Source organism: Malaclemys terrapin, chromosome 16 (genome assembly GCF_027887155.1).
Source record: "Malaclemys terrapin pileata isolate rMalTer1 chromosome 16, rMalTer1.hap1, whole genome shotgun sequence".
NCBI classification, from domain to species: domain Eukaryota; kingdom Metazoa; phylum Chordata; order Testudines; family Emydidae; genus Malaclemys; species Malaclemys terrapin.
In genome coordinates, this window is record NC_071520.1 from 22,855,601 (window position 1) to 22,882,684 (window position 27,084).

Here is a 27,084-nt window from a genome sequence, read left to right on the forward strand (position 1 = left end):
AGACCATCCCATGGTCGAAGAATCCAAAGCCTTCTCTCCGACACCACCTGCGTAGCCATTCGTTGACTTCCACGATTCGACGGTCTCTACCCCGGCCTTTTCCTTGCACAGGGAGGATGGACGAGAACACCACTTGCGCCTCAAACTCCTTTATCCTTCTTCCCAGAGCCACGTAGTCTGCAGTGATCCGCTCAAGGTCATTCTTGGCAGTATCATTGGTGCCCACGTGGAGAAGCAGGAAGGGGTAGCGATCCGAGGGCTTGATGAGTCTCGGCAGTCTCTCCGTCACATCGTGTATCCTAGCTCCTGGCAAGCAGCAGACCTCTCGGTTTTCCCGGTCAGGGCGGCAGATAGATGACTCAGTCCCCCTGAGGAGGGAGTCCCCGACCACCACCACCCTCCTCCTCCTCTTGGGAGTGGTGGTCGTGGAACCCCCATCCCTAGGACAGTGCATCTTTTGCCTTCCAATCGGTGGAGTCTCCTTCTGCTCCCTTCCCTTCCATAGGTAACCCTGTTTCCAGTATTTGTTTGCCAGCATTTGAATCTCTGTTCTTTGTTAAGTCAACTGATTCCTGTTTGCCCTACAAACATATCTAAGCACTGTGTGTTAAGCAGAGCTATGGCCTAGGGTGTAACTGACAAGCTGTGGCGTATTCTTCCTTTGGGAACAGAGGATCTGGAAATTCTGTGAGTGTCTATTACATCGGGGTGGGATACCGCCAGGGAACACTCAGAAGGTATGTCTACACTGCAATAAAACACCTACAGCTGGCCGGGTTAGCTGGCTTGAGCTGCAGGGCTATAAAATTGCAGCACAGATGTCCAGGACGTCCATACTACAGTTTATCCGTGGGCTAGCCTGTGCCTGGCTCCGTCCCACCTGTAGGAGAAGGTGCAAGGTGCAGACTGGGTCAGTAATCACGCTGGGTCCCGGGTGTGTAAAAGAGATCACCCTTTTTCACTCTGTTCCGAAACGACCCTGCAGAACAGAACAAACGCTTCTGCAGGGCCCCTCCCCCAGGCTGCCTGTCTGGGAAGCTAACCCATTTATGGGTGCAGTTCCCACTGCCGCACAAGGGGGCTGTCCCCCAGATGGATGCCAGATACAACCGTTATACTGGCTTACAGCAATCACAGGCTTGATTGGAACACAGCAGGTAACAATGCCAAGATAACGATGCAGCACTACCTATTGGCAGTGGTGCTGTCTGCACAGATCCTTACACAACTGCGGGCACCTCAATCTCCAGAAGCAAGGACCAGCACCAAGCTCCATAGGGGGCAGACAGAGGGTTGGGCCATTGCTCCTCATGCCTTTGTCTTTAGCACCAGCTGCACGGGGGAGCATACTCTGCACCCTTGCCAAGGGCAGTGTTGCGGGAAGAGTCAGAAGCCCAGCACCTCCTGGAGCCCTCCCTCTGGCAATGCAGCTCTGTGCTGACCTACTATTTCCCCCCTCCCGCATCCCCAAGTGGAACTGCTGCATTTAAAGTAAATATTCCCAGTGACAGGCCTGACAAATATCCTTGGTGATGAGAATGTGTCTGGATAATGAATTGTAAACAGAAAGCGAGGCAAGGCAAATACAAGTCTAACACCAAACTGAAGGTGAGAAGTTGTGATTTTTTTTAATCCTTGGGGTAGCTCATTATATCACTAAGGCTTATAAAAGTCCAGGTGAATTTATTTTCCCAGGTTCACTCATTACCTTCCATTACAATAACGTGGCTCCTTGTTATCTAGTTAGTTTTGCTGCCTGCACAGAAGCACCTCAGGCCCTCCTTAATTATCTCCCAGCATAAACAATGTGCTGCTCTGGTAGGTGGATCTCACCTAACGGTTAATGACCGTGGGAACTGTTCCCCAGAAACATTAACCCTTTCTTTATAGATCAAAACCATCATTAAAAATTGGCCAATTAAAAGAACTTGCTCCAGTTTTTCAGTATGAATCAGTTAACCTACTTACTGCTGCCAAACACACCAACCACCTAGCCAGCAGAACACCTGCTGCATTTCCAAACATACCTTATCATTGTTCAGCAGAGTGTCTATTTAAAGTGACAGCACCAGAATATGGAGGCGAGTCCCAGGGTAAACTGCAAACGTTCACCTCCTGCAACAAACATGCTAAGTAACTTGAGTCAGTTGGTAATCAATTAACTGGAGCTAAAAGAGGATCACAAAGTCTAGTCTGGATCACTATTAGTCCTGTGACTTTTTTTTCTGTAGGGAAGAGGTGTAATCTAGTGGTCAGAGCAGCAGACATGTAGTCATGTTGCTGAGTTCTGTTTCCAATTCTGCCAGTGTCTGACTGTGAGACCTTGCACAAGTCACTTAAGTGCTCAGTGCCTCAGTTTCCCCAGTTGTAAAATAAGTATAACAGCGCAGGAATGTTATGAGACTTATTTAGTGAGTGCTGTTTACACAGTGCTTTGAGATCCTTGGGTGAAAGGTGCTATAGAGGTGCAATGTATTCAATAAACAGTTGCTACCACCAATGCCAAAACCATGGGTGACCTTTGGAGTCTGCGGTCTGTCATAATGCCAAAAGACCCCTTGGAAAAATCTTGGTTCTGCCTCTGCAACAGTCTCATGGGGAAGCTGATGGGCTGAGCTTTACCTCAGGGATTCTGAATTCCCCAGCCGGTGTGATAGCCTTCTAGTTTAGTAATGTCTCTGCCTGTGAATTCCAGTTCTGTGTCAGCTGCAAACTTCAGCCATTGAAATCGGTCCCTCGCTCCTGCTGAGAAATGCTCCTTTGTTCTCCTCCAGCCAATCTGGCAGAGGAGGCAGTAACTGGCGAATACGGTACTTGGCAGCTACAGCATCAAAATACACAGCTCTGGAATGTCCTTTTCAAGCATTATCACATGGGTCCAGAGTAGACTTTTGATCTGGTTCATTATGGGGCCTCTCCACAGTCTCTGCTCATGCACATGTGGCAGCTGTATTGACTGGTCAGGCTTTTTAATCAGCTGTCTTTTCAGATATAAACCATGGCTTAAAAAGGTATTTTTTAAGAGGGGAGGGGAGGTTGTTGTGTCCCTAGGCCACTGCTTAGAGGGAGCCCCAAATTCTTGACTCTCATGGGATGTTAGTCAGCTGAAAGTGAGATCAAGATAACCTAATAGTGGCAAGGCAAAAATCAGATCTCCAAATAACAGGAACGTTGAACTTGCTACAACAACACATCATATTTCATCCCAGCCTGTAGATTTTGACCTCTCTGGGGCAGGGACGGTCTTTTTGGTTATCTGTCTGTACAGTGCCTAGCACAATGGGCCCTGATCCTTGATTGGCATTCCCAGGCACTATCGTAAATACAAACAATAAATAATAAAGGACACTTTAGCTGCTTCATCGTTTGTTATTGGAGCTCCCACTTGTCAAGGCAGAGAAGCATATATCCTAAGTCTCTCATCAATCTCTCTCTAATACAGCAAGAAAAATGGGCAAGGAAAACCAAGAGTTCCCTAAATAGCACACTTTACACATAGAATACTTTACACATCTGGAAGCCTGCTGACCCCATCTCTCCTTGGCTCTTAGAAAATCCCAAAGTAATCCATTCAATAGAGGCTGTCGGGAGATGGGGAGGAAGAAAAAAGGAAAATCACATACTGTTGTGCAGCATGGAAAATGACATGCAACCTGATCCAATGGAAAAATGAAGCCCAGCCATCTGGGTTAGCTTTATTGATCCATCCTTATTCCCCTCAAAAGGGGGAACTGAATATGACGGTACCAAAGAGAAAGAAAACACAGGCTAGAGGCAAAAGTTCAATGACTGGCTCCAATGGCCAGGATACGTTAACAAAGACATCGTCAAAATGAGCCATTTTGAATTCTTTTCACTTCTGCCTGTGGCTGCTGATCAATTTGGGATCAATGCGCACATCTTATCCTTTTGTTGCTTTTGTTTTCTGTAAGGTAGGTAACAAAGGACCCTGCTTTGAACAAATGGGCCAAATCAACAGTGACTGACAGTGGGCAGCTTCTTTAATTGAAACAGCTTTGAATGCTGTATTTGACATGGACAATTCACAGGCAGATCCTTTGGGTCAGAATCTGATCTCAGTTACTCTGGTATAAAATTAGAGCAATGCTACTGTCTTTAGTGGAAATTGTATCAGCGTAAATCTAGAGCGTAAGCAAGCAAATTCTGGCCTCACTTAAACCAATGCAATGCCACTGTTTTCAATGCAGGTCTGTAAGTAGGGTGACCAGACAGCAAATGTGAAAAATCGGGAGGGAGTGGGGGGTTATAGGAACAGGGGCGGCTCCAGGCGCACACCAAGCGCGTGCCTGCGGCGGCAAGCCACAGGGGGCGGCCTGCCGGTCGCTGTGAGGCGGCGTGCCTGCGGGAGGTCCACTGGGCCCGCGGCTTCGGCGGCAATTCGGTGGCAGGGATGCCGATGGCGCGGCACCAGCGGACCTCCCGTAGGCATGCCGCCGAATCCGCGTGACCAGAGGACCGCCCGCAGGCGCGCCGTTAAAACCGCCTGCCTGCCATGCTTGGGGCAGCAAAAAAATATAGAACCTCCCCTGAATAGGAACCTATATAAGAAAAAGACCCAAAAAATCAGGACTGTCCCTATAAAATCAGGACATCTGGTCTCCCTATCTGCAAGTGATGTGGGTCTTAACCTCAATTTTGTCCCTCTCTGTTGGCAGGATCACATGATAGACTCTTAAACCTGTTACTGCTCTCTCCTAAAAGACTCACCTTTGTAGTTTAACTGGTAAAAAGCTCAGGCGTTTTTACTAATGGAGGTCCCAAGTTCAACCCACACTGTCAGAACAAAGGTGGGATGGGTAAGTTACAGAACTTGGCCCTTCATATTTAATTTACCCAGTTCCAGTTGCAACATAATTTTACTTTAAAAATATATATCCTGTTACAAAACAGCCAAGATAATTTTTCACATCAACTATATTTCCTTCAAATCGAAATGCATGTTTTGCCTCATTCGTCATTCCACTCAACTGGGAAAATATTTGTTCAGTTGAAGAAAAGTTCAGCATGGCACATATTTGTGGGTTCATTTGTATGCAGCAAATTAGAAAACAAATTTGTTTAGATATCTTCAGATATCCTGAAGAACTCCTGAACTGTGTGGCTCCGAATATCTTCTTCATTCATTTCTTTGTGGCTAATAGGAAGGAGACATCCTTCTGCATCTGTTACCTTGGCTTGGAGATCGATGAAAGGAGGGAGGACCGCACAGTGTGAAGTCATAGGTTTGTAAGGTGACCAGATGTCCCTATTTTATAGGGACAGTCCCGATATTTGAAGCTTTTTCTTATATAGGCTCCTATTACCTCCCACCCCATGTCCCAATTTTTCACACTTGCTGTCTAGTCACCTTATAGGTTTGTGTGGTTCCATTGTGATGAGACTGTTATCCACTAGAGACTAACTTGGGGATAAATTTGTTTAATTTGTTGGCTACTGATTCCTGATGACCTGTGCTTTCTGATGCAGTTAAACATGCATGAAAATGGCAAAGCATGTTTTTAGATTGGGCTAAGGTTCACAGCTCTGCATTCTGAATGTATGGCCACTCACTCTCACGAGAGAACCTTCAATATAGACTCATAGAAATGTAGGGCTGGAAGAGAGCTAGAGAGCTCATCTAGGCCAGCCCCCTGTGCTGAGGCAGGACTAAGTAACCCCAGATCATCCCTGAAGGGTGTTTGTCCAACCTGTTCTTAAAAACCTCCACTGATGGGGATTCCACAACCTACCATATACTCAATTACAAAGGCAAATGCAGGTATTTCTCAATGAAACAATGTAGGCTCATGGAACACTTACAGTCGGTATGGAGCTGGACTGAGTAATGATAAGCAAAAAAGAACCTCAGCTAGGCATTACTGCTGCCCAGAGGCCGGTTTGCCATGCACACATACCATCTACGTGACACAAAAGCATACTCTCCTGAGCTGGACTTAACCAGTGGCTTACAGGATGCTATTAAACAAAGGGAAGGATACACTGGGCATCAGTGTCACTCAAATCCTACCCGAAGCAGCAAAAAGAAATCAAAATAGAAAAATATAATAATTCTCCGCCTGTGCATAGCACATCCCATCCCAGGTTACAAACACACATGGGCCCATTGTGTGTTTGGTGTCATCCCCATTTTACAGATGGAAATATGTAAAGGACAAGGAAGTTACATGACTGCTCAAGGTGACACAAGGAGCCTGGAGCACAGCCAGCATAGAACCCAGTGCTTCTGACATCCAGCTGGTGCCTTCGCCACTTTGAATAGCTGGATTTTATGCAGGTGAAGTATAGAGAAGGATTTCATCTCCCTGACTCAAAGTCAGGGTGCTCCATTGCCCTATTCTATTTTATGGGCTGCTTTGCTAGCTGCAACCCTTCTGTGCCCCTTGCATGGGGTTCAGAAAGTCTTGCACTGGTCTTTCTATGACTTCAAGGTGAATTTTCTACAGGAACTGGTAAACTACCCTACAAGAAGGAGGTCTATTATAATGCTGATGTTGCTTTATTGGTTGGGTATCAAATGAGCAGTCAACAAGTGCATAGTTCTGCTGATGGACCAGTCCCACAGTGACTTCTTAGTAGGAGAAATGCTTCTTAAATACAACTGTTTATCCATTGGAGTCATCCCATGAATAAAAGTCTCTTGTACAAGCTTCTATCTCTTGGCTTGGTGTTGAACTGCACATAAATGTTGAGGCTTCATAATGAAATGGGAGTGTGTGTTTGTGTGTGCGTGCACCACACAGGTGAATGAGTTGGAGGTTTTTTTGTTTTTTATCTTATTAGGTGGCAACAATCAATACAGCTGGCTGCATTTGCTCATGATAGGGTAGAAATTTGAGGAGGCTGTGGAAAGTAAGCTGTGCAACTCAGTACACCTTAATTGGCAAGCTCTAAAGTAAGTTGTGATTAATTGAAGAGGTTTTCAAAAGCAGTTTAGCAGACAATTAATCAAGCTCCTATGAAGGCACTTTTGAATTGATCCAGGAATAAGTAATATCAAATCAGAACTGCTTAAACAGAACACAACTCTTCTCAGACATCAGCTCTATAGTAGAGAGTTAAATCTTTGCAAGATGGCTCTTTTCTGTAAATTGTGGTGCATACTTTTTATTTTGATAGGGGAAATCTTTTTCTCTTCTCTCTCTCTCTCTCACACGCACCCTATTGTCTAATGAATTTTATAAGGCTATCACTACCCTTCCAGCACCATGATGGAAACCTATCCCCACTGTTTCTTATCTTACACTTTGAGTGAGAGGCACATACATCCTCGTCAACATCAGATGTCCCAGAATGAAAAATGAAGGTCTTAGAGTGCACTGATACTGAAGAACAATGACAAGTTATTTTCCAACTGGCAGATTTAAGCTTTTGGTAGTGCAAAGGCTGATTGGGGATGGCTTTTGATACAATGCCCCCAGTGGTAATCATTTCGTAAACATTCTTGATGAGTGAGGGTAAAAACCATGAAAAAGATACAGCTGGTTGGCAGGTGATAAGTACTTTCTGTGGGGAAAAAATAATTTATTTCTAATTTTTAATACAGATTTTTGTTTTTCTATATTAAAAAAACAAAAAATTCATTTTTTGAAAATCAAAACCCAAACTTTTTCGATTTTCAAAACCCAAGATTTTTTTCTGCTTTTCAATTTTTTATTGAAAACCTAAGAGCTGCAACAGAAATGTAAAAAAAAAGTCCACTTTTCATCAACCTTTTTTTTTTAAAGAAAAATTCAACCAGATCTTTAAAAAACCATCAATAAGTGACCCATTTTTGTCTCCGTTATACCAGTGTTCATCTGGAGAAATCCCAATGAAATCAATGGTGATACCCATGGAACTGAAAGCAGAATTTCAGCGAGGAAGAGCTGTATCAAAAATGGGGACACTGAGTGGCTCAGAGTCACTTGTCAACATCCACTGGGTGATCCGGGGCAAGTCACTTCACCTCCCTGTGCTTCCATTTCCCCATCTGTACAATGGGGATAATGGTACTGACTTCCTTTATAAAGCACTTTGTGATCAATGGATGGATTGTTTCCTTTTAGCAATGGGTCATTCTGGATTGCCCTCTGCTCTCCCAAGGTATGGAAAGAAATTTGGGGAGCGAGGTCTCCAGAGCTTCTGGCCTGTCTGCAGTTTGTCAGGAATGACTATTACCCTCCCACACCCTGTGCCTCATTCTAAATGGAATAACCACACGGTGGATTATGGTGGTGGCTAGTGGGAATCTCGGGCTCACTAATTTTCTCTCTGAATAATTAACGGATAAAATGGCCTTCAAAACTGACCAGAGCTATTAACTCCCCAACTCTGGAGCATACATCATATAAAACTGGACAGCTCATTTCTCTGCTACTTTATAGACAGAACTGGGAACACTGAGACAGGTTTGTTTCATTGATGTCCAGCCTGACAGTTTTGACGTTTCTTTTGTTCATTACCACCATCAACTTCTTAGTGCTCGTATTTATTTGTTCATGCCACCTAGCTAGCTAGCCAGGCATGGTGGCTCCTGGATGAAGTTAAATTGATTATTCAGTCACTGTGTCCTGCCACTTGCTGCACTGAACCCTGATCTACATGGCTACGTTGATATTGTAGGTTCAGTTCTTTCTGACAATGTCAATTCTTTAATCTCTTCTGTTCCATTGTAACAGAGCTGCAATTGCTCTAATCCCTAAAAAACCCAATTCTTCTTTTCCCCACTTCTCTCCTATTTTTAAGATAATTAGAAAGAGGGTAATAAGAATGTGTGATCTTTTCAGCTTTGTAAGTTTTAGTCTAGCATTTGAACAGCTCACATGAGAGACGCTCCACTTTTGTGATCCTGGGGTTATATTTAGCCCAACAAAAGATTTGTCGTTTCCAGCTTCCTGATATTTATTTTTCCTTCCGCCTTTCTTGCATCTGGTGTTTTTTATGTTGTTGTCCGTTATCTTATTGCCAACATAATCCGCTTGCTGCTCTAGAGAGCTGGAACACAAGTTTTACCCAGCTAATGGATGGCACTGTCCTCATATTAAGTTTCTCTCCAGATATACATCTACAGATAGATATACGTTTTTTAACACCTCTTGTTAATCCATGTATATATTTTATATTATTTTACTCTACCTGGTAATCACCTTTACAAATAACGGTAACTGTTAGTATTATCTTTATTATTTGTATTATGGTTGTGCCTAGAGGCCTCAAATAAGATAGTGCTAGGGACTGTAGAAACACACATAGTAAGATACAGTCCCAGCCCTTATAATCTAAATAGACATGACAGAAAAAGGGTGGGAGGGGAAAACAGAGGTACAGACTTTCCTAGCTCACACAGCAGGCCAGTCACAGAGTCAGGACTAGAACCCAGATGTCCTCAGTCCCACACTGCCTCTGTGTTTGTAACTGCAAAGATTCCTTCTTAAAGTTCCTTTCTCCAACGACATCATTCCGAAAGAAGCAGTTTTGCTCTCTGGGCACAATTCATGTTGCAATCAATCTGGTCTGTTTACTTGTAACTTTTTTTCCTACAAATTATTCAAGAAAAATACTTGCCATAAAACACCAGGACCTAGCTTTTATGCGGTAGATGGGCACTTGCTTTACAGTTTGTAGCCGAGAGAGAGACAGTGAAGTACAACTTCTCAGCAGACACAGCATCACACTCTCTCTTTTTGTGTCTCTCTTTACCTCTGAACAAGAGACTTGCCAGGTAATCAGCTCAGCTGGAGATTAACGTTTAAATGAAGAAAGCATCCTGGCTGGAGCTGCAGTGTTAGCTAACAGAAAACTGTGAAAATTCCCTTTATCTACTAATATCCCGCCAGCAAAGCCAATTTTGCGTTGGCATCTCATCCAGCTAGATTCTATTAGCACAATGTGTTATGGCTGCTGCCAAGTGTTATCACAAGGTACACCAGAGAAACGGACACACACAAGGAAGCAAAGTGAAGGGTTTTAAGGTATAATTTTGTCTTTTAAATCCCTTGCAAAAATCATAATGCTCGACGGTACTGCCACTGGTACATCCAGGGCTTCATCCCGTATTCCTTGTGCACCCCAGGTTTCACTAAATTGGGACTCAGGCCGCAAGAGAAACCAACATAAAAGGATGCATTTTAATCTCTCCGAGACATGTGCATGTCCATCTGTATCTTGCCTGCAAGTGCAAAGGCATTAGTGACTATTTTAACGTGTATAAAAATAGATCAGGCATGAAATACAGAGACGGAGCCAATGAATTCTTTACAAAATAGAAGGGGAAGGGGTGGTAAATTCTGCCAGAAGATAGACACATGTAGCTTCATTGGAAGCATTGAATGAATCTCCCTAACGCCAGAGTCTGACCTGAAGAAGCTGTCTTAAGTATGTGCTTAAGTCTTTACAGGACTGAGAACGTAATATTTATTGCCATATTTAGCTCTACAGGTAATCGAAGGCAACGTTTCTCTCTCAGCCCAGTTCTGAAGCACACAGCTCTCTACTGACTTCAATGAACTTTGGAGCAGGATCTATGGGAGTAAATCTCCAAAGGATATCGGCAGGAGTTCCACTGACATAGCATATAAGTCGAGGACTGCCATACTGATCGCAAAAAATAATTCTTCCCCAGTTATCTAGCACATGACAATATTACCAGATAAAAGGAAAAACCATGTAACAATATAATAACTAAAAGAGGGCCAGAATTTCACTAATAAAAACCATCAACAGAAAGTATCTTTCAGTATTAAAGTCTGCATTGGTCCTTTAATTTTGGCAAACATCTTGTTTTCACCTAAATATCATTGGGGCTGCTCCAGCTCGAGGAGTTTACACACACATTGACTTCAGTGGGAGCAGAACTTTTTTTTAATTAACAAGAGGAAAAAATTCCCCAGAAAAGGTAGGATACTCAAGCAGAATTTGTTCAGAATAGAGCAACAAAAAGTCCTGTGGCACCTTATAGACTAACAGACATATTGGTGCATAAGCTTTCGTGGGTGAATACCCACTTCGTCAGACGCATGTCATTCACCCATGCAAGCATATGCTCCAATACGTCTGTTAGTCTATAAGGTGCCACAGGACTCTTTGTTGCTTTTTACAGATCCAGGCTAACACGGCTACCCCTCTGATACTTGTTCAGAATAGACTCTTTTCCAGGGATTTTCCAAACAGACCAAGGGACTTTTCTTTCTTTTAAAGCCACTTTCTGTTCTCTCCCTAAAACCAGAGTGCTTTATGGGGTTAGGGAACAGCCCGCTAATTAGTATAGGCTTCATTCCGTTAAATACTGAGCACTTTCAACTCCCATTTGTTAACAGGAGTTGCAGGTGGTAAGTACCCCCAAGAGTTGTCAGTGTCCCTAGCCTCTGTTTGCCAGAAGCTGGGAATGGGCGACAGGGGATGGATCACTTGATGATTACCTGTTCTATTCATTCCCTCCGGGGCACCTGGCATTGGCCACTGTCGGAAGACAGGATACTGGGCTAGATGGACCTTTGGTCTGACCCAGTATGGCCGTCCTTATGATCAAACCCTATAGTACTTAATGGAAAAATTAAAAAGCGACCAGCAGGTATATTTTGCCCTCTGTTACCAACCGGTAGTCTAGACTAGAGGGAACTGTGAAGGAACAGTTTAAAACAGGGGAACTCGAGGTTTAAAGAGTAAGGGCCAGATTTTTTTTTAAAAGGGACAGCATCTGTGTGTGTGTGTGTGTGGGGGGGGCAGCTAGTCTAAATTGCACCCACAATGAAATGCGTGTATGATTCTGGCAAGTGCTTACTGCTCCTATAAAAAAAAGGATATCCAACTGACATCAACAGAGATTCCATCAGGTAGGGAGAGTATTATTATACCAAGGTGGAGTAGTGCCGTACTGATCTCAGAAAAGAATTCTTCCCTGATTATCTAGTGAGCAGAGACCACTTCTTTGCTGATCAGTCTCAAAGGTTGCTTTGTACCTTCCCAGAATGACAGTCATTTAAAGAGGAGACAGAGCACCAGGCTTTCCAGGGAATCTCTTACCATTGCTAGTGGAACTATTCCTACCAGGTCCTTCTGGCAGATGAAGATTTCAGAGAGGGCTATGTCCGTTGTCCCCTTCCGAGGGTATTCCACCTGCCACGTGATTGGCTGCGTTCCGGAAAGACTGCTGAAACTGGCTATTTCAAAGTTCATCTGCACGACTTCACTGAATAAACTGTTACTTCTGGAAAGATGAAAAGAGGGAAAGGGAAGAGATATTATAGTGATTTAGGAGGACAAATGAATCATATTAGCTACTGGAAAATGTAGGTATTTATACAACAAACCTTTTGCAATACAAACAAGAATTATTCAAAATATGCTTCCCACCAAGGTTAAGAATAGTGAGGTAGAGTTCCTTACTTTACCTTGATCCAGGATGAGGTGTATGATATAAGCAAAGATATTTACTCAACTGTGTATTTTTATAATTTTGCAAATGTGATTCGATCCTAACAGTGAGTCTGATTCTCTTATTTTGTACATTAGTATAGCCAGAAGTATCAACAATGAAGTAGATGAAGATATTCCAGTCAAACTAGTGCAGGTGAGAACAGAGCCAAACCCAATGGTATCTATCTCAAAGTGAATCATTATAACTATATGAACTGTTCACATTGAAACTCAATTTAAAGTCCTTAACTGAGACATGGAGTCAACAGAAGACAAGAAAAGACCTAATATGGTTAAATAGGAAGATTCAAGAGGTTATTTAAGCCTTAGAAGTATCCTCCAGAAAATGGAAATAAAGTCTAAATGAAGCCAATAGAAAGGAGCATAAACTATGGCAGATGAAATGTAATGCGGAAATCTGGAGGGCTAAGGGGATTTAAAGAGCAAATAGTCAAAGATATAAAAAAATCTCCAGAAATTCTTTATATACATCAGGAAAAAAAAAAAGAATGCAAGAAATGAATCTGCTAGACTGCCAAGGAGTTAAGGGATCAGTTGAGGTGGCTAGGACATTGCAGAGAAGTGAAATTATTCATTTCCATCCATAACTATACATTAACTTGTATGGGGCTTGCATATAGTGCTTCCGGTGATGTTTCACAGTATGTTGCTTCAAATTACCCTTATTCCCTCTAACAAAGAACAAGCACCTGTACGCCAAGGGCGATTCAATCCGACTCATCAGATTCTTGTATGACTTCACCAAGATGGCAGCTTCAACCTTCCCTGCTTTTTTTGTGTGTGTACCACAGGCAAATAGGGTGACCAGACAGCAAATGTGAAAAATCGGGACGGGGGTGGGGGGTAATAGGAGCCTATATAAGAAAAAGACCCAAAAATCGGGACTGTCCCTATAAAATCGGGACATCTGGTCACCCTACAGGCAAAGGTCCACTTCTGAGGCTCAGCAACAGTCCATGATGGACTGATCAGTTGTCCAGCTTTTAGACTTCCCTAATTACCATCTTTCCTCCTAAACTGTTCAGAAAGCAACCATCATTTTTTATTCTTTAAGTTACACTTTGTGACAGTCGCTTGTATGATTATTTTAAAAGTAAAACCTTTTCCATCCGAATTATTGTTTCAATGGTGGACTTTCCTTTGGAAGGCTTAGTCCGAAAAGTCTTCATACTAGCTAATGTTTTAAATGCCTTTACTTATAAAGTATAAAGGCTTCCTCTCTTGAAAGAGAGAAACTCAGACACTTGTATGGCGTGGGTATACTTTCTTTCATGCATTTAAACAGTGATTTTGGGGGATAATGTGATAGATGTATAGGCGAAGCAATTCATAACTCAAGGTCAGCCCATTCCCATTTGAAGAGTTCCTACTAAATAAATCTTATTGCTTATAAGTATAAAGCAACTGTGATAACTCTGGTTTATGCACTTGTGGAACATCCCAAAAGGAATACACATTGGATTGAACTTGTAATTTATTTGAAGACATGATTATATGCAAAGACACCTGGATCGTCTGAGCTACTGAGTTCATTTAGCTGTTAAAGACGCTATTATGCCTTAGATTAATGGTACCTGGGAAGGTATTATTCTCACCATTTCTAGGTCTGATGCTTAGAAACTGACAAAGCTTGTACCTATGATTGACAATCCCAGAGTTTTTAGGTGTGTTACATAGAGAACAAATTCTAGCACAACTTCAGAACTGCACTGAGTCACAATATATGACAGGAGAGCTGCCCTGATCAAGAAGGCTGAAGACCTCTTTAAATAGCCTGTGAGCAGATGTAAAATATGCAGTATTAAATACCACAGCAAAAAGGTCCAGCCAGCCAGCCCAATGGTGTAATGAGGGACTTCTGGACAGGGGTGATCTAGAATCTAAGGTACTTAAATAGTCTCCATTCTGTAGTATCTGAGCACCTCACAATCTTTCATGTATTCATGCTCACATAGGAAGTGCAATTATCCCAATGTCACGGATGGGAAACTGAAACACGGCAATGCTGACTGACTTGCCCAAGATCATATAGGAAGTCTGTGGTAGAGCAAGGGACTGAACCTAAACTTTCCCAAGTCCCTTGCTAACCACTGGGCCATCTTGTCCAGTGCAACTGGAAAGGGATGGGTCACATGTTTCCAATGGAAATTACAGCACTTACTTCTAGCCTCTAGATAATGAGCCTTCAAATCCAATACTAATCTGTTTATTAGAGATATTCTAGGTAATGTGTAGAGATGTCTAAGATACATCACTTACGGCTGAAATTTGCAAAAACACCCCTGAGATTTGAACACCACTTCTCATTAAGGAGCTTTGAAAGTCTCAGATTATCATTTCCCTATCCCTTGGAGTCACGCACAGGAGCCTGGCTTCAGTGGTGGTAGGATATAAAAAACTGCATTTTTAGCAGCACTCTAAAACATTGCTAAAATATTTTTGTCTGTAAAATGTGTGGCATACTGTATCCTGGAATACATGTGGTACAGTAGAAAGGTTTTATTGGCACTTGCTCAAGTTGATCTGCATAATTCATGTATAGCTCCTCCATGGGTGAGCAACGGACCCATCTCAAACTCACGCGGATAAAACCTTCATACCGCATCATCATCGGTTTCCTTTTTCTCTTTAATATAGGAGAGACAAAGATGATCAACAGCTGGGAAAGCGGCCACTTGGAGAAAAAAAAAAAAGCCTTCCGAGATGTGTAATGGCTGGAAAAAAAAGGAAGAACCTTCTCGTGAAACACGTTTAATGTTCAGAGCTTGCTCACGGACTGAAACAGCAATTCCTTAATGTCTGGCATTTAGAACTGCTCAGCAGCCAGAACAGCAAGTAATTATAAAACTTTTCTAATGTACAGCATGATTGCAAATGCAGCTTGTTGCAGGGGGAGCTTCTAAAGAAGTGCTCAGGGGTTGGAGTAGGAGTCTGGTTTGGTTGGAGTGAGAGCTCCCCTGGACCAGCTCACTCCATGCATTCATTCGGAGCTGTAAATACATCAATCATTCAGGGCTTGATGGTAACTTGGACAAGACAGTAAGAAATTCCTTTGCAGCACCAGGGCCGGCTCTAGGCACCAGCAAAACAAGCTGGTGCTTGGGGCGGCACATTTTTAGGGGCGGCATGGCCGGCGCCAGAATGCCGCCCCTAAAAATGTGTCCCGGCCACCCTAGCTCACCTCCGCTGCTGCTGCCACGGCGCGCGAAACAGCTGATTCGCTACTCCGCTACTCAAACCTGGGAGGGAGGGGGAGATCCCGAGCGGCCGCGGTGAGCGAAACAGCTGTTTCAGCCCAGCACACTGCTGTTTCGCGCGCTGCTGCTCCCCCTCCCACCCAGACTTGAGAGCCTGGGAGGGAGGGGGAGAAGCGGCGCCCGCGCCGCGGCGGCTCGTGGTCTCCCCCTCCCTCCCAGGCTCTCAAACCTGGGAGGGGGGGAGACTCCGAGTGGCCGCGGCGTGCGCGCCGCTTCTCTCCCTCCCTCCCTCCTAGGCTTGAGAGCCTGGGGGGAGGAGGCAGGGCTGGGGATTTAGGGAAGGGGCGGGGTTGAGGTGGGGCTGGGGGGTTGGCTAATTAAAGAATGGGGGGCGGGGGGCGGCCAAAATTGTTTTTGCTTTGGGTGGCAAAAATCCTAGAGCCGGCCCTGTGCAGCACTATGCAGCCTACCTGGACCTTGGGTCTGGGCGCACAGAGTAAGCACTGAGTTATATTCTCTCTCTGGAGTGGATGGGTAATGTTTAGGCAGAGCTGGAGGAGAAGGGAATGGGTGGAGACGCAGTGCCACATCCAGTGCTCACTGGCCAGAGCAGCTGATCCACCTTGATGGTGGTGGGGTTAATAATTTACTACTGATCTAGTCTTAGTGCTAAGTTCCTATCCCCTGACAGCCAGGAGGAACTGTACCTCAGAGGCGGTATGTGCCACTGAGAAACAAGATTTTAGGAGCTGGAGAACTGATTTGTTTATATAAGAATAATTAAAAACATATAGAAGGTGAAGAGAAGGAAAAGACTCAGGAGAAACTCTGCCATACAATTCAGCACATCATATTCGTTATGGACCAAAAGCTGATTTTTGAGTCTCTGGTGATGTGAATTCAATTAGCAAGTGATGTAGGATAACTAGGATTCTTGGGTTTGAAATATTCTTTAGGCATCTCATTGACCATTCATTAGGAAACATATATTAATTAACCAAACCCCTGCTGCTTTGAGCAACATTCCCCCTTAGCGGGAGTCTATCTAGTGTAGATAAATAATACTGCTCAAATCAGTAGCTGTTTAGTTCTGATGGGCAGAAGAAATCCCTCTGCAGACCAGGGAGTTGAAAGCAACATGCTGTGTAAACCTGACCCAGAGACAACGCCGCTGCTGGCGGGGGTGGATCCATGTTCTGAATGACACCATTGGAGCGAGGAGTCCATAGCAGATTCATGGAAAGGTCAAGCAATAGATAAAACATCAAGTGTGGCCTGGTTTAAGAGCCCGCTCCGGCCAAGCATAGCCAGGGTTCAGCTAAAGACAGCGGCACTCCAGGCCAGCACACTGCTGGAGAGGCTGTTACAGAGCAGTGGGCCGGATAAGTCAGATAATAAGTAAGTAGGGCAAGAGAGGCAACACATTTGTCTGCCAGGGTAGAGAACTCAGCTGACGTAAGATCCATAAACAAACTGAAATCTTTGTTGAACGCCTGTCTACAAGCATGAACCGGCAGTCCCTGATGAGTGATTTTCAAAGTGTTGAGTTATTGCTTTGAGTAACGCAGGAATTTTGACTCTTAAATGAGTTATTGCTACCTGCTAAATCAATAGTCCCGATTTACTGCAGTGATAACCCTCAAAGATAAATGTAAAGAACCCCGGACTAAAATAAATAAATAAATATATATATATATATATATATACACATCTTTAGCTCAAATATATTTTTACTGAAAATCCCAGAAGAACCAAAGGATTTTTTGAACTACTGAAAACCTAATTTAGTAATCCCTTTGCTCTCCAGTGCTATCTGGTTTGACAGTGACAGCTTAATGCCGAGTCACACTTGCTAAATGATATAAGAAATCCAATGAATATCCTTCAGCAACATAAAAGACCTGATTTTTCCACCCTAACTCATGTTGAGTAGCACCTTACTCTACACGATTTCAATAAAGCCACAATGTACTGAGTAATAGAGTATAGCTCGCTAACAGTGGCAGAACCATCCCAGAAATGATCAGGCAACAAAAAGTGCATGCTAATAGAACAGCCCCGTCAATTGGTTTCTGAAAATAATGCTCAGAAACCTCTGAAAGAGCCTCAAAAAGAGGAGAAGAAAACAGAGGGGAAAAAATTATGTACAATTAACGTTTAAAGCCAACAATCGTGCCTCATTTGCATCTCCCATGCTGTTTGTTTTAACTCTTTCATTAAAACAACACTGCTAGGGTCATCACTTAAATGGAAATATACCATCTAAAAGACATAAATCCTTTGTGTTACAAAGTGAAATCTCTTCTGCTCTTGAAGTGGAAAACTGAGGGAACTTTCTCAAAACTTGTTGTTTTCAGGTGTAGAGTTGTTTTGAGCCTCAGAAATCATGTGTCAGGGGCTCCAGAAGCATAAGATTAGCTTAAAAATAAGGAAATGTAGAAAATAAAATAAATGTTGGGTCTTTTTTATTTGCCTTCTGCTTTTTGAACCTTTCTGGTTACATTTTCCAGCTTTACTCTACAGACAAAATGATTTTTTTCCTTTAAATGAAAGCTGAGATTTTCATGTAATCAGATGACTTCAAAAGCGGGGACTTTAAGAACAACAAATATTGCGACACTTTTGATCAGCTTGTTCGAGTTGGCAATGCTGTAGTGTGAGAGACTCATGCTAAAATGTTAGATTATTCACTGCTCTGACACTGTGACTTTAAGCAAACTCCACAGGGCCAGAGTGCAGAGATTGCAGCTGACATGTATTCCCTCTACCAGACTGTCCGGCTTGACAGTGAAATGTCTCTTGGCAAACCAGCCAGCTAGACTCATTGTTTACATGGGGTTAGTACGTCTGTGGAAAATTCCTCAAAGTACCATTTTCCTCAAGAGATGAAGATGGAAGCTCCTTTGTTTAGTTCTACGTTCCTTATCCTGGACGTAAGAGACAACAATCTGTGCCTGAAATAAAACCTTCTCTTTCTTTAAGGAATGGAAGAGTGAGAAAACTTCTCTTCTCATAAATGAGTTGTTCTTAGAGGAATTTACTATCAAAATGTTTTTTCATCAGAAATTGTCAATTTGTTGTAAGTGAAACAGTTCTCAGGAAAGGATTGGTACTGATGAATTTTCCCCATTCAGAAAAGTTTTGAAAAAAGTTTCAAAATTGTAACATCCTGTTTCAACATTTTCAAAAGGAAAATTTGGGATTGTTTTTAACTCAAAATGACTTATTTGAAATTTGAGTTAATTTACACTAAAAAAAAGTTTTTAGAAGGTTAGACCAAAAACCAAAATGCTTTGAAATTACCAAACCAAAATGTTTTAACTGACCTAATCCACAAATTTTTTTTTTTTTTGGATGGTCAGTTTGCAAAAATGTTTGAGATTGATTTTTCGTCCTGGTTTGGGATGGGAAAATGTCTGAAATCTCAAATTCTGGTGAGATGAGAAAACTGCTTCCCGCTCTGCTCTGTTAGTTCTGTCCAGTGCTGCCACACTCTCAAAATAGGCTAGATTGTGGTAGCGTCTTGGTATGACTCCCCAGGAGCAGCTAGTTGCCCCAAGTACAAGCCTGCTTGGACCCTGGAGGTCTATATTTGGGGCTGCTAGCTCGTGCTGCTGCATGCCTGTGCTACCATGACCTCACTGCTATGTTTAACAAGGCAGTGCGGGTACGTCTAATCAGGCTGGGAATCACATCCCCAGATCCAAGGGCAGATGTAGCCTGTAAGTCACAATGTAGTGCCTGGTCTGCTCCTGAGCACAGCCCTCATGTTGAACTGCAAAAACTCCAGCTCCAAGCGAAGCTCATGAGAAGGGTGGTTAAGTGACTCGCCTCCTATTGCTCATTTAGATAACAAACACCTTCTATTGATCGGACCGACACTTGAACGGAGGTTTAATAGACTGGCACATTTCATAGATTTTTCCCATGACATTAAATATATTTGAGGTTAGACAACTAAAGCACAACCAGCTCAGAAAGAGGAGACCTGCCTTTCCCTTGAAAGGCCAAACACGATCTATCTGGGGGCCAAATTGTGCTCTCAATTACACCCATTTAAGGACAGTCACTCTACTGAAGTCAATAGCGTTACTCTGCATTTACACTGGGATATGAGGGCAGAGTTTGACCAATTACTACTGTTACAAATTCTCTAGCCAGTTACAAAAAGACCATGTAACAACACTGGATGTGGAAAAACTAATTATTTTCTTCTATCGTCTGCTTTTCTTGGCCATATCAGATAGCTGAGTTCCATACAATGGACCCACCCTGACCTGAATCATGAGCAATTACACTGCTATAAACTTTGATTTTGGTGGAAGTGAGATCAAGATCAGACGTTGTATGTTACCAGCCATGGGTTTAATGGGGAGGCAATATTTACGTGGACTGCTTTCCACTAGGAACTGGACTGAGACATATCAATTCACTTTCACGTAGGCCATCAAATAGTAACAAAGATGTACCACTATCAACCCAGGCTGCCTTTGAAGCAGTGAAGGGCTCCATAAACCATTATCTATTCCCTGAGCCACCTAGTTCTTCTTTGCATGAGTATACCAGCAAAGGAAGTACAAGCACTTAATACCAATTTCTTTCAGAAGACATGTGAGAAAGGTAATCCCCATGCAGAGCTATGGAGCGCATGTAATAATTAAAAGCATACCAGCTACTGGAGACAAGATGGGGTGTTAAGTTCTTACCTTGCAATATTAGGCTAACCTTTATCTGTTAAACCCTAAAATCCTGCATGACAGAAAGAAATGGATGAGCTAGTTGGACAATTAACAGATTTGGGAGGCCACAATTTCATGAGACACTACAGCCTTAAGAAGGTATGAAGCTCTTTAAAGGAAAATATCTAATGTATGACTTGAGAAACATCTAACCACATATGTATAAGTATATATTTTTAAACAGACAATATAGGCTTTTAATTAAATTCAGAGCACTGTTTAGATAAAGGTAAATTAGATTAGCTCAGGATCTGTTCCTTTAAATCTCAGACTGCAATATAAAACATGGCCTGGACTGGGACGCAGGAAATCTCAATTTCAGTTCCCAGAGCTACCAAAGACTCCTTGAGTGATCTTAGCCAAGTCACTTAACGCTAGATTTTTAAAGGTATTTTGGTGCCTAAAGATGTAGATAGGCGCATAGTGGATTTTCACAAGCACCTAGGTGCTTAACTCCTATTGAAACCAATGGGAGTTAGATGCCTATGTGCTTCTGAAGTTCCCACTACCAGGGGTAGGCAACCTATGGCACGCATGCCGAAGGCGGCACGCAAGCTGATTTTCAGTGGCACTCAGACTGCCCGGGTCCTGGCCACTGATCCAGGGGGGCTCTGCATTTTAATTTAATTTTAAATGAAGCTTCTTAAACATTTTAAAAACCTTATTTACTTTCCATACAACAATAGTTTAGTTATATATTATAGACTTAGAGAAAGAGACCTTCTAAAAATGCTAAAATGTATTACTGGCACAGGAAACCTTAACTGAGAGTGAATAAATGAAGACTCGGCACACCACTTCGGAAAGGTTGCCGACCCCTGTACTAGGCTATCTGCGTCTTTAAGAACTGAGACACCATTAAAAGTCTGTCCCTGAGCCCCGTGTTCTCTGCTGTGCTGAAATCTGCTCAGTGCAAGAGAGGGACGGAGGGACGGAGGGCCAGCAGAGTGTCTTCCTGATTTTCATGGTTCATCTCCATCAGCTGGCAATGGCTCCTATGGAACCATGTGGCAGCTGAGAATTGGTAGAGTGCAGGTGAACTCTGCCCCATTCACCAAATGCCCCCTGTGCCAGAGTGGGGGAAGGGCAGTCAACATAGGAGTGGGGTGTGCTACATCATGCCAGCTGAGAGCTCCATTATGCCGTGAGACTTCTCAACTGGCCAGATTCAACCACTTTGTGCCACTCACAATGCACAGAGTGGCTAGAATAGAAGAGAGATTCTGGCCCTGAATCAATCAGGGCCCATTTGTAAAAGGTATTTAGGTACCTAACTCTTATGGATTTCAACGGGCGTTCGGCACCTGAATACCTTTACAAATCTGGCCCTCTGTACCCCCTTCCCTCTCCATACAATGGGGATAATAATAAATCTTTTGTCCCACCTTTTGTCTGTTTTCACTATGCAGATTGTAAACTTTGTGGGGCAGGAGTTCTCTCTTATTCTGACTCACACGGTGCCTAGTTCAACCGGACTCTGATTTCCCACAGTGCCATCATGTGCTGCTGGAATACAAATAATATTTCTCAAGAAATAAACTCTCTCCGTGATTCATCATCTTCTCCTTCCTTTGAGAAGTGGGTTTACTATTTCGTATGCATTCAGAACTGAAATCCTTCCATGGCTACTGTAAGCAAGCAATATTTTCCTTTTTAGGAGATAACTGTTTAAGTGGTAAAAATCTTCCAAGGGAGATCACTATAAAAGAGACCTCGATCAGGAGTTTTCAGAGGAGCTGCATTCCAAATGCCCTGCTTTCAAGAAACTTTGCATTTTCAAAATGTCATCAGAAAAAAGAAACTGGATGTATTCCAAACATCAGTACTAAATTATATGCCTGCTTCACCCTGCTAAAAGCAGCAAGAAGAGATTGTATTAAATATGCAAAATTATACTTTTCAGATCACTTTTAATTGCTTAGTTTAGTGGTTTGAGAGCAGCAGATAAAACGTTGTGCTCAGCGATAGGATAGTATATTTGAAAAGCAGTTTAAAGGTCTGCTCTTACTGACCCAAACTTCTGAGGTGTCTATTTTAAAGCATTCTTTTAGGGAAGATATTGACTGGAATGTACAGAATAATGCATCACGTGTTCTAACAGAGTCCTGGCTTCTCTCTGAGTCTGTGTTCAAGTCTGAGGTAGTAAGGCCCACAGGTGGGCCACTGATTTTAGATGGCAGTAGATGCCCTATATCTTGACTTCAGAAAGGCTTTTGATACTGTCTCACATGACCTTCTCATAAACAAACTAGAGAAATATAGCCTAGACAAACCTACTACAAGGTGGGTGCACAACTGGCTGGAAAACCGTACTCAGAGTAATTATCAATGGTTCACAATCGAGGTGGAAGGGCATATTGAGTGGGGCCCGGCAGGGATCTGTCCTGAGTCTGGTTCTATTCAATATCTTTTTTACTGATTTGGATAATGGCATGGAGAGTCCACTTATAACGTTTGCAGATGATACCAAGCAGGCAGGGATTGCAAGTACTTTGGAGGACAGGATTAGAATTTAAAATGATCTTGACAAACCGGAGAAACGGTTTGAAGTAAATAGGATACAATTCAATAAGGATGAATGCAAAATACTTCACTTAGGAAGGAACAATAAATTACAAAAATACAAAACGGGAAATGACTGCTTAGGAAGGAGTACGGCAGAAAAGGATCTGGGGGTTATAGTGGATCACAAACTAAATATGAGTCAACAGTGTAACACTGTTGCAAAAAAAAAGCAAACCTCATTCTGGGATGTACTATTAGGAGTGCTATAAACAAGAAACAAGAAGTAATTCTTCCACTTAGCTTTGATAAGGACTCAACTGGAGTATTGCGTCCAGTTCTGGGCACCACACTTCAGGAGAGAAGTGGACAAATTGGAGAAAGTTCACAGGAGAACAACAAAAACGATTAAAGCTCTAGAAAACATGACCTCGGAGGAAAGATTGAAAAAACGGTGTTTGTTTAGTGTGGAGAAGAGAAGACTGAAAGGGGACATGAGAACAGTTTTCAAGTACATAAAAGGCAGTTATAAAGAGGAGGGTGATAAATTGTTCTTCTTAACCATCAAGGACAAGACACAATGGGCTTAAATTGCAGTTTATACATTAGGAAAAACTTCCTGTCAGGGTGGTTAAGCACTGGAACAAAATTACCTAGGGAGGTTGCAGAATCTCCACCATTGGAGGATCAGACAAACACCTGTCAGTGATGGTTTAGATAATACTCAGTCCTGCCTCAGTTCAGGGGACCAGACTAGGGCACCTATCGAGGTCCCTTCCAGTTCTACATTTCTATGATTCTGTGATTTCTTGGGTGCCCAACTTGAGATACCTTCAGTTTCCCCAGCAGGGCACCCAAAACTGGAGACACCCACAACTAATGTCCGCTTTCAAAAATTTGGCTGGACATCATTTTGAGGGATTCAAATGGCGGGGGGGGGTGTGTGTGTGTGGAGGGGGGAGAATATACTCAAGTGTTTTGAGCTTGATCGTTCAATTAATCCTCAAATTTCTATTGCAGTGGTCTCAGTTGCTGTGGATATTAGCAGCCTGTTTCTCCAACTGCCAGTTGAGTAACACTGGGTTGATCAGACAATGGGGCAGCCCACTCCCAGTCTGCCACAATACCAATAAAAATAAGCTGATCTAGGGGCGGGGTTGTAGCCTTCTTGCACATTTCCTACCAGCCAGCCATCTGTCTGCATTATTGCTAGGATGTCAATCACTTTGTTATCTGTGCACAGAACCTGACTCCTATGGGTTTAAATCAAAGCAATTGGTGTCAAATTTTTAAACTAGTTAGACACACAATTGCATTAGAAACCAGGTAACTGCACAAATCACTTACGTGAGTTGCACTCCTAACGTTTAAAAATCAAGCTTCTCTGTCTTTAGACCCCAGTTTCTACAGGCATTAATTTTTTCATGGCTGTTTTTCCATGACACCTGCTGCACAGCTGTTGGCCAATCCATCCAAATCCATGGAATGCTTGGCTACCCCAGTCACACCCAGCAGCAGGGTGGTGGAATTGGTCGCTTGCGACATACCCAGAATATTAAGCAGCTGTCAAGCAGTTAAGGTTGGTGAACCGGTTGTGTTTCATGGAGGCAACCAATATAAACAAAGTTTTGCCTCTAAGAGTATATTAAAAGACAAAAATACAAGAGTGTTGAATATTCAGGAAAATGCGGAAGGGAAATAAAACCAGCACTGAACTAATGTTTTTGCTTGATTTTCTCTTGAGGAAAGTTATTTTTCAACCACACTGACCATCCTGTTAGAGGAGAAAAGCAATGCTTGCCTGTCACAGTCCCCTGCCTTCGCCTAGCTATGGTAAACCTCCAATGTGACTGCGGCGCCTTCTGCTTTTCTAATGCAGGTACACTTGGGAGGTAAAGGGATTTTTCAGATCAAAGGCACCGATGCCACATCTGTCTGGCGGCAGTTGTCTAGTGGGACCTCCAAGTTAACAGAAGCACTTTTTTTAGGTGTCTCTGAAGATGCCTGCATGGCGAGTAAAAGATCCTGAAATGAGCTGTATCCTTTGAGAAATCAGCTTAACTGCTGAAATTTCATCACCCAAGTTTGTGTTGACTCCCTCAGACTAAGGCTAAAGAGAATTGAATAATATTGTGCACAGCCCAGAGTTAGAATACATCTTCCCAGAAAAGGGGAAAAAATAGTTTCAGTCCTCAATATGCTACAAGCGTTCTCTAAGAAGGCAGCAGCAGCTGTGTTTTCACTTCCCCAATCACAGACCATGTCTTCAATTGTTATCCTCCTTACCAATACTTGTACAATATGTGACCTTACCAGACAGCCCTCGCGTAAGCTCTTTCCTTGCAAACACCGTACCGTAGCACGTAACCGTCAAATCATTAGGCAGCTACAGTAGTAGGTGACTGGGGTTAATTACTGTCCCATCAGGAGGCGGCTCAGCAGTGATAATGGGCCAAATACGGAACCCAGTTATGCTGGTGTAAATCAAGGGGAAGTCGTACTTTAGTGGATGGAGACTGGTATAAGATCTATAGGAGAGGAGAATTGGGTGCAGTGGGCCCAATTCCTCGTGCATCAGTTTTTGCAAGTGTAATTCCATTGACTTCATTGGCATCACCCTGAATTTATGCTGGTGTACCAGAGAGCAGAATCTGTCCCCCCATGAGTAACTGTGGCCAAAAGTCATCGCTACCAATGGAAAACAGCAACATCCAGTTCCTCCACAGCCTATCTGCGAGCTTCTGTAAGAAACCAGCATGATCTTGCAGGGACTAAATTAACCCCATATGCCCCTTAACATCAGCAAGTATGGGGCAGATGCCATTATTTATCATCCCCTCCTGGCAATAGCAGTGCTGCAGAGCGGGGGCTGAATTTACGATTCACATAGCACCTTTCATGCCAAAGTGCTCTACAACATAAATTGACAGACAACTCTACCCAGGAATCATATCGACCTCTGCTGAAATGCAGTCGCCTCCTGGGTGAAACGGCAGCAGATATTAACATCATAAAGTGTCCTTCATGATAGCGAAGACGTGAAGTTTGGTTGCAATTAGAGCTAGGTGAAATTTTTCACCCTAAATTACCTCCCCCTCCTCAAAATAAGCTGATTTGGAGAGAGAAAAACATTTCATGAATTCACGCTCATTTCACAACTGTTTTGGTTGAAAAAACAAAACAAAAAACAAACCAACAACAACCACCCTAAAAAAAAAAAAAAAAAAAATCCCACCAGGCCTGAAATGTTTTGTTCTAACATTCTCAAAATGAAATGTTTCAGTGTTTTTCCTATTCAAAATGATATTTTGTTTCAAAAATTTGTTTGTTTTTAATGAAAAATAACTGAAATGGAAACAAAATGTTTTGTTTACCGCAAACACATACACTGTCTCCTTTTTTGATTCACTGAACATTTGAAAAGTTTAATTTTTGATCTGATCTAAAATAATCCCTCTCCCCCGCAATTTTTAAGAATTGCCAGTGAATACAAATAAATCTGTTATTCGCCCAGTTGTAGGGTTTATAAAAGGGATTCTTTAGTGCTGCTGCTAGGGGTCTCTGTAGCTCCCAGATTAAAACAGCCTAAAGTCCTGGCCTGGTTTAAGCAGACATGGAAGACTCTGCTGACTACACCACAAAGTACACAAAGCAGTTTAGAACAAGAAATGAAGAACAACATATCTGATCAAAACGACTCAGGGAATGTAAATGGGCAAAATGTAAGCACTCAAGTTGGAAACTGAACAGAATAGTTAACACCCCAAACAAAAAGTCAACAAGATTAAGGACCCCAAAAGGATAGAACTTGAGTTTTATATTTTGTATAACAAAACAGCACATCCAGCAGCACTCTGAACAGCTAACACAACACCGGGGTGTTAGCTCGGTATAGACCCAAAGGGAACAGCACTATCAGCTGAATCAGTAACCACTGTAGGCGACCACACAAGATCTTGTGGTAGGATTGATAGGTGGCTCACGCAGTTGCCGAGCACAGTAAAGTGAAAGCCGAGTAGCTTTTATCTAGAGCCCCTTCTCAATATCCCCTTGACATTCAATGGCACTACTGTCACTGCTGAAGTGCCTAACACATGCAATTAACATTTTTAAGGTGTCACTTAAAAGGATGCTGTCAAGACTGATAGGTTTGAAATGATCCTGACTAGCTGGAGTTTGCATTTGTGCATGTTACAGCATCCCCCGCTCCA

At 42.8% G+C, this 27,084-nt stretch overlaps 1 protein-coding gene across 2 annotated transcripts in view; it reads right to left on the minus strand.

Annotated features, from left to right (window-relative positions):
- The window catches only part of TMEM132C (transmembrane protein 132C), a 310,537-nt gene that overhangs the window by 66,502 nt on the left and 216,951 nt on the right, over positions 1-27,084 (minus strand). For both annotated transcript variants that reach the window (XM_054007021.1, XM_054007020.1), the window contains one exon: positions 12,022-12,205. In XM_054007021.1, the coding sequence (XP_053862996.1) occupies positions 12,022-12,174 (153 nt within the window). In that variant the 5' untranslated portion in view covers positions 12,175-12,205. The remainder of the gene's footprint in view (positions 1-12,021; positions 12,206-27,084) is intronic.